The 12432-nt window shown below is 39.6% G+C and overlaps 1 protein-coding gene across 1 annotated transcript in view; it reads right to left on the reverse strand.

Annotated features, from left to right (window-relative positions):
• tgfbr3 (transforming growth factor, beta receptor III) overlaps nucleotides 1-12432 on the reverse strand; it is an 81368-nt gene that overhangs the window by 45365 nt on the left and 23571 nt on the right. The window contains exon 3 of the mRNA XM_079461328.1: nucleotides 6271-6455. Coding sequence (XP_079317454.1) covers nucleotides 6271-6455 — 185 coding nt within the window. The remainder of the gene's footprint in view (nucleotides 1-6270; nucleotides 6456-12432) is intronic.

Here is a 12432-nt window from a genome sequence, read left to right on the forward strand (position 1 = left end):
TGTACTTTCAGGGTTTCATACAAGGATGTTAGTTCAGCGTGAAAAAAAGGGGGCAGCACTGACACTTTGCAGCTGCCGTCTGTGTGTGTGTGTTTATGTGAAATTTATTTGTATACGTTATTGCTATAAACAATTTATCATCCTTTTTCTCCTGGGGTCCACTATACATTAATAGTCAAGTATCTTTGTGCAAAACAGTATACAAAAAATACAAGAAAATGTTTGCGGAAAAAAATCTAAAGAATTAACCAGACTTCTATGTAAACACCCTGTTAAAATGTTAAATGACCTAACACAGGCTGTGGGTTTACTATGAGGTCAAAAATTATTTTCATTCCCATTCCACATTTTCTTAAAGCACATTGTCACAGGTATAAATGAAACAGAGTGAACGCAACCCAAATTATCACTCATTTGTTATAACCATTTTTTCCCAATGTTGTAATCGTTCTGAAAGATGCCACAAATACACAAGGTTTGGCAGACATTTTACTCTTAATTTCCTGTTTTCCATCTAATTTCCTATCCTGTTTCCTTGAAATACACCCTGTTGCTAAAGCAGTACTCCAGATATCCAAAAATGTTTTGCCCTGTCAGGTAACTGTTTGACACTTAATTGTAACGTAGTTCTTAGTGCTTCTGCAAGTGACCACGCACTCCTGTAAGAATGACCAGGACCCTAACATGGGTTTACACGATGACAAGAGACAACATCTTCAACCCCATCTGACGGGGTTTAGTCTAAGAGGTGTGGAGGAGAATTTGTAAAGGTGTGGAAAGTCACATTCGTGCTACTCTCGCGTAGGCAGACCTTCATACATCGCCGCTTCTTTGGCCAAGGCCCGCCTAAGAGGCCATATGACTGACAGGTAAAACAACCAATCACGTTTCTTTTTGTGCCGCATCATGTTAAGAGGCGTGGAAATGTCCCCCCGTAACAGACCGGTGTACATTCACGAACGTGTCAACGTTAACAGCAACTTTGCATACTTTTAAGAATTAAGCGTTTATTCAATCGTGATTAATTCTTATTGCAACCGTTGTAAACGTGACAACTTACTTAGATCAGACGGCTTTGTGTTGTTTCCAGGCGGATAGTTAAAAAACGCAACACGCATGTCTCTGGAAATCCTGTGAAATTCAACCAATCAGATGATGACTTTGAACGTGCTGAAGTGTTTCCAGAAAAGTGTGCCTCAAACGTTTAGCCTGAGGTCCGTGGGCAGGACGTCTGAGGCTGAGACTATATTCGTGCTGACTCTGTAAACAAGCATCCATGGTCCGCTCCAAGACAAACAGGAGGATGACCACTTCAAACAAAGATAGATGAATTTATGAACTTGAAGGTCCGAGTTACATTCCAAGAGGCCATTTGACAAACAGACTGCCAATTTCACACAATATGAAGGGCAAGTGACCGTATTATTTCTAACGGGAGGTTGCGAGAAAGACAGGGTGCATATTTGCTCGGTCTCTGAACTCTGAGGGATCATAATACAAACATTCAGACATAAGACTAGAACCAAAACTCTGTCATGTACCAACCGGTTTACAAAAAAGCCTTGCTACAACTGTAGTATTTTATATCCTCCAACCACGTACAGTATGTTAGTAAGGAATGTACAGTGACCCAAGTTAAAGTGCTCCGATGGACAACGCAGGTTCAAAACTGGCTCCTGATCCTTTCTTCTTTTGCTCAAACTACATAGAAAAAAATGTATTAAGTGATGTAGCACTGCCCACTAAACCATGAGATGGCTGCCGGTCTTTACTTCCGTGTTTATTGTTTGTTTATTTTTGATTAAAGTTTATTAAATGTTCGCTGGTTCCCGCCTCCTTCCTTCCCTTTTATGGATCTCATTAGAAATACATTTAAACATCACTGTCATGATATATTAGATATATCAGACAACCCTTGTGAGTCAGAAGAACAGGGCTGGTAATTCTATAACACCTTCTATGTTTTCAACATATCAGTAAATCAGTTTTCGCTGAATTGTTTATGTCTTGGACGATTTGATCCATCTGTTGTTGAAGGCCAGTGGCGCCTGAGCATATGAAACTCGACCCTGCCACAGTCGCTATGCTGGATTAGGACTGAAGGTCAGTGTGTGCATAAGTGTCCTTGTGTATCTTTGCAAAAAATGTGTGTGGGTGTGTTTCCAGAGGAAAGATCACATCAAAGATCACATTTTTGCCAATGAAAGTTAATGTCAAGGTTCACTGTGATTTAGCTAGATGGCCTTGGTTTCTTATCTCTCTCCATTGGGATGAAACAAGAAGCAGGGACAGTTCAATTCTATCTTCTACAATCCTTAACCCCCACACACCGGCCTCAACCTCAGCCAAACCTTCATTGGGCCACTGAGGAGTCCAGAATTATCAGTCTTCCTGCCAACACAGGGACCACACAGGTAAATAAGGCCTGAGAGAAAGTGAGCTAGATGTCAGTTTTGCCAATACATAAAATGTCTTTAATATACTGTAACTGGTTATAAACGTTCTGGCCTGGTGGGTAACCCCACACTTCTTCATTAGTACAGTATTCATTGGCTTGCTTCACTTTGCTAAGCGCACAGCCCTTCTATGAAATGGAGAACATGAGGAAATCGTCCAAAACAAATAGTTCAGAGGGGTTTATATGTAAACCCTAAGACATACTTCTCTCTCAGCCATGCAAATGTGTCAAGGACAATTACAATGCTTCTAAAGACGACAATCCCGAACAAAGTTATCATTTGGACTCAGCTAAATATGTGATAAGCAGGACAATGCATTTTTTTTGTTGCTAAAAATGACAATGAACAAAAACATGAAACAGGGCAATGAACTGATATCATGAAAATGAGCATCGTCTGAGTTCTGCATTAGAATGACCCTATAGTTCTTGTTCTCTCCAGTGGGACATTATTGTTTGGTGGTTTCCGAGCCAACCAAGCAGAATTTGAAACCAGTAACTGGAGTCATGTTCTTTATAAGAAACATCTAACCATAAAGGGCACCAAAGACACATACACACAACTTAAAAGTTGTATAGTTCAACTACGAGATGAAAATCTGTCGCTATTTACTCAACCTCGGGTAATGGCTGGGCGGAATGACGGAATCTGCCATTACCTTGGAATAAAATGTCCAAAATTTGCGTCCAAAGTTTCCGCATGTTAAAAAATAAAGCAACAAAGTAACAAATCAAATACTCTTTTGAGCTTCTTTCAGTCTGTAGTTTCGTTATTCGCTCCAGTCAGGCGCTTTCTCTCTCACCCGCAGTGCTCGTGCAGGGGTGCAGGTGCGTGTGCATATTAAAAAAGCTCATTCTCACATACTTCAGATATCAGATTGTTTTGAAAAGCTGTTAAGAGTTTTAATAAAGTTTAACTATAGGCGAGCCGAGCAGAAACTTGTGTATGATGCGCAATGTACAATGATGCTCACAGTTTCCGTTTTAAAACTCAACTAAGGGAGGTCGACATGAACTAGGAAAAAAGGGTGCAGTAATATTTCTCCTCTTGTATTCCACAAAAAATAACTGCATTTGGGTTGGATATGACATAAGAGTTGAGTAATGACATTCATAGAAAATGACATTAACAAAGAGATCACACAACACATTTTTAAATGATGTGTGTGTGCGTTTGTTCAGTCAATTCCCATCTTTCCTTCCGATCACACAGCACGATAGCTGAACTGAATATACTCAGGTCTTAGAAATACCTGCAGTTTGGAATGTGGTGAGCATAAAGAATGTAATTCCTTCTCATTTTACATTATATCTTCTTGTCTTCTTGTGGAAACATAATCTCACTGTTTTAAATAGTACTATTTAAAAATCTATTGGAAAAAGCAGTAACACATTATCACAACTTTATTCATGTTATTAATGCAATGATTTCCATTTTCCATTAAATGAACAATGTCTTTCAATTGCTAGCCAGTTACGTGCAAATAGCACAAAAAACTGCAAATCTGTTACCAAGATACCAACACAAACCCACAAAAATAGCACTACTGAGAATAAAGCCCTTTACTCACTTGCCAACAAAAACTAATTGCATTACAGCATGGCAGAAAATGACATCTCTCATCAATGACTGGTCTATCTCCAAACTTTTTTCAGCCCTGAGGCTGCTGGAATCCCTATGGCTAGATAGATGTTGATTTTCACACGTATCCAGCTCTTTGAAAAGTACTGACGGATTCACCTTTACATGGTGGGATACAAAAACCCAACCAATGACTCACACATGCTATCAGATGGGCCTATGTATATGTTTTTGTTTTCATGAATAGGACCTGATGTTTTTACCAGTCAACTACAGCAATTGAAATTTTTATAAATGTGAATTTATTGAAATATATATAATCAAATATCTTTTTTTTGAAAATTACATTGGGGATAAATGACAAGCAACTAAAAGAAGCTTAATTTCCTCTGTTTTTTTATTTAGTCATGTCAGATAGCATTCCTCAAGCTTTTGTTTCACACACTGAAGCCTTCAACAACATACTGATCTCTCTGGCACGGATGTTTACAGCACTCCACTCCTGTGCTTTGGCCACCACACTTTTCTTCTGCTTCCTGCCTGTCAGGGTGGAGGGAACAACAGCCATTTGAAGTCATACTGATTACAATGGGCGAGGGTATACGCAGTATGGATATGGGATGGACACAGAGTGAAATCTGAGGGTACTTTGAACTCTTGCAGAAGTAAAGAAGAGAGCTTTTTGTCTGTGCAGACCCACTTGAGCGATGTTTGCGCCTTGATGCAAAAAGCACTCGACTGTGATAGAAAGGCAGTTTAAAGCTGCTATTGTCTATATCAGCAGGGGCCGATATTGTATTTCAGTGGAGCCTGAGCCACAGGTTGTAAGAGATCTGCTCTGAATTCGCGTGGCTGATAGAGCCCAACAACTACATCCATTAAGCCAGGATTCACTTTCTATCTTTTATTCTATGCATGGCCCGTCTCGCTTCCTCTTGATAGCTCCCTTTTTGCTCACAAATGTCCAGACAAAACCTCTTAAAAGTAAGCCTTACTTTCTTGAGTCTCAATGATGTTTTTCTTGGGACATGTTGAGGACTTGAAAGCCAATCTTTCAAGTACATATTTTCTTTCCTCACTCATTCTTCACGAATGAAACTAAAAACCAAACAACTTTAGCAGAAATGCTTTATATCAGACATATGGATTTGCCTGAGAAATTGACAAGCTGAGTCATTGTACTGCTAACTATTTGTTGCTTACTGTAATAATGTTATTTTCCACTGATTTATTTGCCAAACATTGGTTTCTAGTAACAGTCTAACACGCAATAGATATGTATATGGCAAGTTGCATGACACAAGCATGACCTATGACCTAATGTATGATTTAGGCATATTGAAAAGCTCTTCTTGCATTTCTGTGTTTGTGTTTTGCCACAAAAAAACAATTTTGGCGTTTCCCAGTTTTGGGGTTTGATGTTTCAAAATGGTAGATTTGGGGTATTTGTTAAAATCTTAAAAGTCAGTCACACAGGGTCCTCAATATCTATTTTGTCAAAAAACATAAATCCATCAGAGCTGGGACAAACCCCTAGAAAACTGTGGAGACAGAGCTGGCTGCAGGAAACCAGAGTTTTACAGGACAAGACCCAGCCATACTTTCAGACTCATTTACTCAAATACATTTATTTTTAAAAGGCATTGTACAACAGTTACACACTTTCAAATGATGTTCCTGTTTTTTAATTCAGTTTGCATTTACTTTGCAAAATGTAACATTTGATATAATTTATGTTATTTGTAATAGTAACCTATTTTCTTTTAGGGGGCATTCACATTTCGTGTCTTGTGCTTCAAGCATGCTCAAATAGGGAGAGACCCTGTCGTGATGCACATGCAGTGTGAAGCTCCCGTTTTCCAAGGTGCCTCTGCACAGCATCGAGATGAAAATATTTCAACTTTTCAGAATGCAGCACGCAGGTCATGTGACAAGAACCAACCAACCAATATAGTAAATCTCAGTGAAGATGGAGTCACAGATGATCACAGCATTGATAGATATATTGCAGGTAATTGCACCAGTAGAACTCAAACTCCTAGGCGCTTTGGAAAAAAATAGTGCGGCTCACGTTTTCTCGCACGGTTTTAGATGTGAAAATTGTAATCTCCACTTATGCTGTATACTTAACTGGTTGATGTTGACACACTGGTTGGTGTTTACTTATAAAAGAGCTGTTGGATATACATGATAAAGCTTTGTACATAATGTGTAGATAAAAGAATCCTACCTCTTCTGGTTTCTCTTCCCCTAGGGCATTGCCTTTTCGTAGGTTGATGATGTGTACTTCCTGAGGGTGGCTAGTGGTTCCTCGGCTAGCACATCCGGAAAGGACGGTGAAACTCTTTAATAGTGCCTGAACTGGGTGGCCCACTCCAACTGGCAGCAGTTCACAAGGGCTTCGGGATAATGGACCTTCAAATAATACAAAAATACTCTTAACATCCAAAAAAAATACACATTATGCCCAATTACTCTGAATACATAGCTGTTGCTTTGCCATTTGAACCAAAAAAACTATTTATCACAGAAATGTGTAAAGGCTTGTGTGGTAAACTTTGTAAAGTCACTACACATCCACACCAAAAGTTCAGCGATAGCCATAATGCCTATTTATCAACTAAAAAAGAAAATAAATTACGATTTTAAGGTTGAGAAGTAGCCTACACCAGTACAAAAGTCGCACAATGGTACAAAACATACACACTGGTAAACAGCATCATTATACACGGCCCTATACAAACATGTATTCTGACTGAAAAAGCCCACTTAAACAGGAGGGGTCTAACCATATTTATTGTTATTTTAAATCATTGCTAAAATAATAAGGAGACAACCAAGTCAGTAGCTTTTTGGCTTTAGTAATGGCTTTGGATAGAAAACATTAAAACGTGTGTAGACTAATTCTTCCCAAAGACACTCCATATTGCAGTTTCCTTACTTGTACACAAAATGCTGTTTCCCTGCAATCTGATAAAAATTGCTCAGTGAAAGATCAGATCAGAAGTGAGTTAACTTAGCAAACAAGAAAGATGTCCCTTATAACAAAATTTACGTTTATATTTTGTTATTTAGCAGACGCTTTTATCCAAAGCGACTTACAAAGAATTCAGGGAGCAATAAGCAATATGTCATAAAAGAGCAATAGTACGATAGGTGCTAATACAAAGTTTCAAGTTTCAACAAAAGCTAGTCCACTACCTGTTGAGAGAAGAGAGAGGGTTAGTGTATTTTTTTGTTCATTTGTCTGTCAAGTTTTCACAGAAGAGATGGGTTTTAAGTAGCTTTTTGAAGGTTGTGAGAGATGTGGATGCAGATAGGTCTAGCAGAATTAGGACCGAGGATTTGGCTAGCCGCAGTGCTTCTGTGACCGATAGCAGTGCAGTCTCAGTGGAGTGGTTTGTTTTGAAGCCAGACTGCTAGTCATCCAGTAGTTTGTTCTGGGATAGGTATGAAGAAACTTGGTTGAAAACTGCCCTTTCAAGAGTTTTAGCAATAAAAGGGAGGAGAGAGACAGGTCTGTAACTGTTGGTAGTAGTATACAAAATGTATTGTGTGTTAAATACTCTTTGTATATATACAAGAACAGAATCATTTTACAGCTATAGAATTGCTCCAGTGGAAAAAACGCAGTGGATGGATGGTCAGCATTACAGTACTTTTAGGTGATTGATTGTAAAATGAAGGGATTTTGACAAATGCAGAGTTCAATGCACACATTCTTCAAATTCTCATGACACACTCAAGTTCTCCTCAAGGTCTCTTTCTCTCTTTACGTTCAAAGACACACACCCCCACCCCATACCTTACAGCTCCACCGTAACAAAACACGCTGTGATAATGATCAGAAGAACATTTGGAAATGATTATTGTGTGTGTGTTTGTGTGTGTGTTTGTGTGTGTGTGTGTGCGAGCGAGGGAGAACTATTCCTTTCCTTTGTTATCTGTCACATGTTTGTGTTCAGGTTTGGTTCATTTAGCTGTCTAATAGTAAATAAATTTGATTCCCTACAGAACATACCTAACATGCATAATTAAAAATATATACACTATAAGATGACATAAATAACTGTGGCTACCCAAATGTCTCATCTGCCAAATGAGGCAGATTTGTGATGACAGAAACAAATGCATTTACAGCTTCAAGTAAACATGCATTACATCAACCCTCTGTTCAAGGATATTGTTCTTTGCTTGAAACCTAAAGTTTAACGTTTTAGAACTAAATGATTTTAAATCACAGACAGACAGGTTAAGTCTTAATGAAAAATCCTTGTTGGGGTACTGTAACGAGTCTGTGACATGTTTGTTTTTTTGTTCCTAGGAGGAGCTGCGGGAAAGCCGCACGGGATGGGAGCTAATTGCGTCATCGGGATTCCGGATATAAAAGGGCTGCTACTCCGTAATGGCGCTCTCGGTTTCTCCCTTCCATTGCTCTCGGGCGTTCTCCCAGCGCCGCCTTGGATTAGTTATTTTTTTTGGTTCTATTCTGTTTGGAATTTTGATAAGGTTGTTTTTGTTGTAAATTAGCAGTAACGGGTAAGGTTTTTCTTTGTTTAGTTCACATCTTTATTTATTTAGTATGGAGCGAGGTAAGCAGTTGCCCGGAAGACTCACCTGTTTAATACTTTATTCAGGAGGTAGGTAAGATCTTTTTCCCAGAGAACAGGTGTAGTTAGGGAATCTGTTTTCTTAGTTTCCTACCCGTGAACTGTTATTCTTTTGTTTATTAATTCGTTGGATAAACCTTTTGAATTGTTATATTTGTCTGTTGAATTTCACGTTCATCAATTAAAACTGGAGGTGATTTAGAACTCAATCTGGAGTGGTGTTTTTCATATGTTCGGCCTATTTTCCTTTCTTTATTTAATAGTTTTGGTTGATTTAGCCAAACTGGTTATGGGCCGTAACATATTTGGGGGCTCGTCTCGGATCTAAGAATCTGGATAAATTGGCGTGACATTGTGTGATCTTTGTGATTTGTTATACTTTGAAATGGTTACTTTATAACTTCGTTAAATCACAGTCGCTTGATGTGTAGTTTATCTCGTATAGTGCTCTTTATCTTTTTCTCTTAGCAATTTTTCTTGTTGACTTTAGACCTTTCTTCTCTCGTTTCAGTCATGTTTGATTTGGATAGGTTTATTTCCAATCCGACGCAAGGGGAGTTATTTCAAATTAATAGAAATGATCTTATGAAAATAGCGGCTCATTATAAAGTCGGTTTTCGCGTTACTCACTCCAAATGCGAACTTCAGATTTTGCTTATCGAATCTTTGTATAAACAGGCTGTCTTTGGTGAAGAGGAAAAATTATTGGATTACCCTGAAGTTGTTGAAGGTGGTTTAGAAGAGGTAGCACTGCAAATTAAAAGAATGGAGTTTGCAGGCTCAAGAGCACGAACGAGTGTTGTTGCGGGAGAGAGAGCAATGGGAACGAGAGCGTGATAGAGAGAGAGAGCGTGAGAGACATGAACTTGACATGAAGAAGCTAGAGATTGAACAAAGTTGCCGCCTTAAAGAACTTGAATTGAAAGCCTGTGAAAGGGGAGTTACAGAGACTTTCGATTTTGATGTGAGCCGTAACATTCGTATTGTCCCTCCTTTTCGGGAACAAGAGGTAGACAAGTTTTTTGCTCTTTTTGAACGTGTTGCTAACAATCTTAAGTGGCCAAAAACCTTTTGGCCCATGTTGTTGCAGTGTGTTCTGGTGGGGAAAGCCCAGGAAGCTTATTCTTCTTTGACGGTGGAAGATACTCTTGATTATGAGAAAGTAAAATCTGCCGTTCTTAGAATTTACGAATTGGTTCCTGAGGCTTATCGCCAAAAGTTTCGCAATCATCGGAAAACTGATGAGTCTTACGTTGAATTTGTTCGTGAGAAAGAGTCAATGTTTGACCGGTGGTGTAGTTCAATGAAAGTAACAACTTATGAGGAACTTCGTGAATTGATTCTTTTAGAAGAATTTAAAAACTGCTTACCAGAACGCGTTGCTACCTATTTAAATGAGCAAAAAGTTCTAAAATGTTCCGCGGCTGCTGCTTGAGCTGATGAATATGTTCTTACACATAAGAATGTGTTTGGTGCTATACAAAATCTATCCACTAGCAATAGTCGACGGTACTCGCAGCGTAACCAAGATCGTTTCCCGCGGGCTGATAAAGTGGCGGAGCAGTCTGTCAAGAGTCTATCCTCCCCTGTCTGTTTCTATTGTAAGAAACGTGGACACATTATTGCCGAGTGTAATGTGTTAAAAAGGAAAAACAGTGTCCCTAAACCAGTAGGTTTATTGATCAAGTCCGCGTTACCATTAAAAGGACCGGATTTGTTAGCTTTTCAAGCTGATTTGAGTGAGGAACAGGGATTTGTACCGTTCATAGTTGACGGATCTGTATCTTTGGTTGATAACGCAAATTTGCGAAAACCAGTCAGGATACTTCGTGACACGGGAGCTGCTCAGAGTTTTATTCTAGAAGGAATATTACCGTTATCTGATGAGAGCTCTATTGGTTCAAGTGTATTAGTACAGGGATTTGAGATGGGCTTTGTGAATGTGCCTTTGCACGAAATTGGGATTGAGTCCTCCCTAGTTAGCGGGAGAGTGGTCTTTGGGGTGCGACCGTGTCTTCCCGTTCGAGATGTTACATTTATTCTGGGGAATGATTTGGCAGGAGGAAAAGTTTTTGCCAGCCCTGAGGTAATTAATGTTCCTCTTCCCTGTGTAACTCCTGATGAGTTATATCAGAAATACCCAGAGGTATTTCCTTCGTGCGCTGTCACTCGCGCTATGTCACAGAGAGCGAAAGATAAGAGTTTTAGTGAGTCAGATGATGAGTGGAAATTTGATTTAAATGATACGTTTCTCTCTGATTCCGATCTTGGTAGGGTGAAGCCCTCAAACTCTATTGATGGTTTGGACATAGCTGTCAAGCGACGAGATCAACATTCTATGGAGCTTGACAAATTGTCTCTGTCACGTGAGCAGCTTATCGTGGAACAGAGGAAAGATGAGAAAATGTCATCCCTCTTTAGAGCTGTTGTTCCTATTGAGCAACTTGAATGTGTATCGCAAGGATACTTTGTTAAAGATGGAGTGTTGATGAGGATGTGGAGACCATTAAATTCGTCTTCTGCTGATGAATGGCGAATTGTTAAGCAGGTGGTAGTTCCTTCCTCATATCGCTCTGAAATCTTGAGGTTGGTACATGACGGTCCGTTCGCCGGTCATTTAGGAGTAAATAAAACATATGATCGTGTGCTCCGACATTTTTTTTGGCCTGGCTTAAAACAAGATGTTGCAGACTATTGTCGAAGTTGTCATGTCTGTCAAAAATCTGGGAAACCCAACCAAAATATTCCGCATGCTCCATTACATCCAATACCAGCCATTGGCGAACCATTTGAGCGTGTGATGATTGACTGTGTCAGTCCTTTGCCTCGTACGAAGTCTGGAAATCAGCACCTACTGACAATAATGTGTACATCTACGCGTTTTCCGGAGGCAGTTCCTTTGCGGAAAATTACTGCACCTATGATTATTAAATCCCTTATTAAGTTTTTCTCTCTGTTTGGTCTTCCGTGTACCATTCAATCAGATCAAGGTACGAATTTCATGTCGCGTGTGTTCGGACAGGCTCTAGATCAGCTACACATCCAGCACTGCACATCAAGTTGTTACCATCCACAAAGCCAAGGAGCACTCGAAGATTCCACCAGACTTTAAAATCTATGCTTCGTTCATTTTGTCTAGAGTTCCAAAAAGACTGGGATGAGGGAGTGCCGATGGAAATGTTTGCAGTAAGGGAGGTAGTACAAGAGTCGTTGGGTTTTAGTCCGGCTGAGCTGGTGTTCGGGCATACTGTTCGTGGCCCACTGAAGTTGATTAAAGATCATTGGTCTACTGATCTGAGCCCAAATAATATTCTTGATTATGTTTCAGAGTTTCGTTTTAAATTGCACCGTGCCTGCGAGTTGGCTAAAGAGAACTTGGAGATGTCACAACTGCGAATGAAGAAACGTTTTGACCGTGGGGATAAGCTCCGTAGTTTCTCATCTGGGGATAAAGTGTTAGTACTGTTGCCAGTTCCTGGATCCGCCTTACAGGCTCGTTATTATGGTCCTTACCAGGTGAAAGAGAAGGTCAGTGAACTTGAATATGTGATCATGACATCAGATAGAAGAAAGAAAACTCGTCTGTGTCATATTAACATGTTGAAGCCATACTTTGAGAGACAGGCAGATTTGGCTGGAAAGAGGTCTACGGTGCTAATTGTGTCCCCTTCAGATTCTCTGTTGACTAAAGAGAAGGCTCTGTCTAGTGCTGAATCATCTGCTGATGGAGTGCCGTCCAGTGTTGATCATTTGACCTGTCCGTTATATTCAGAAGTTTCTGA

This window comes from Barbatula barbatula (genome assembly GCF_947034865.1).
Source record: "Barbatula barbatula genome assembly, chromosome: 7".
NCBI lineage: Eukaryota > Metazoa > Chordata > Actinopteri > Cypriniformes > Nemacheilidae > Barbatula > Barbatula barbatula.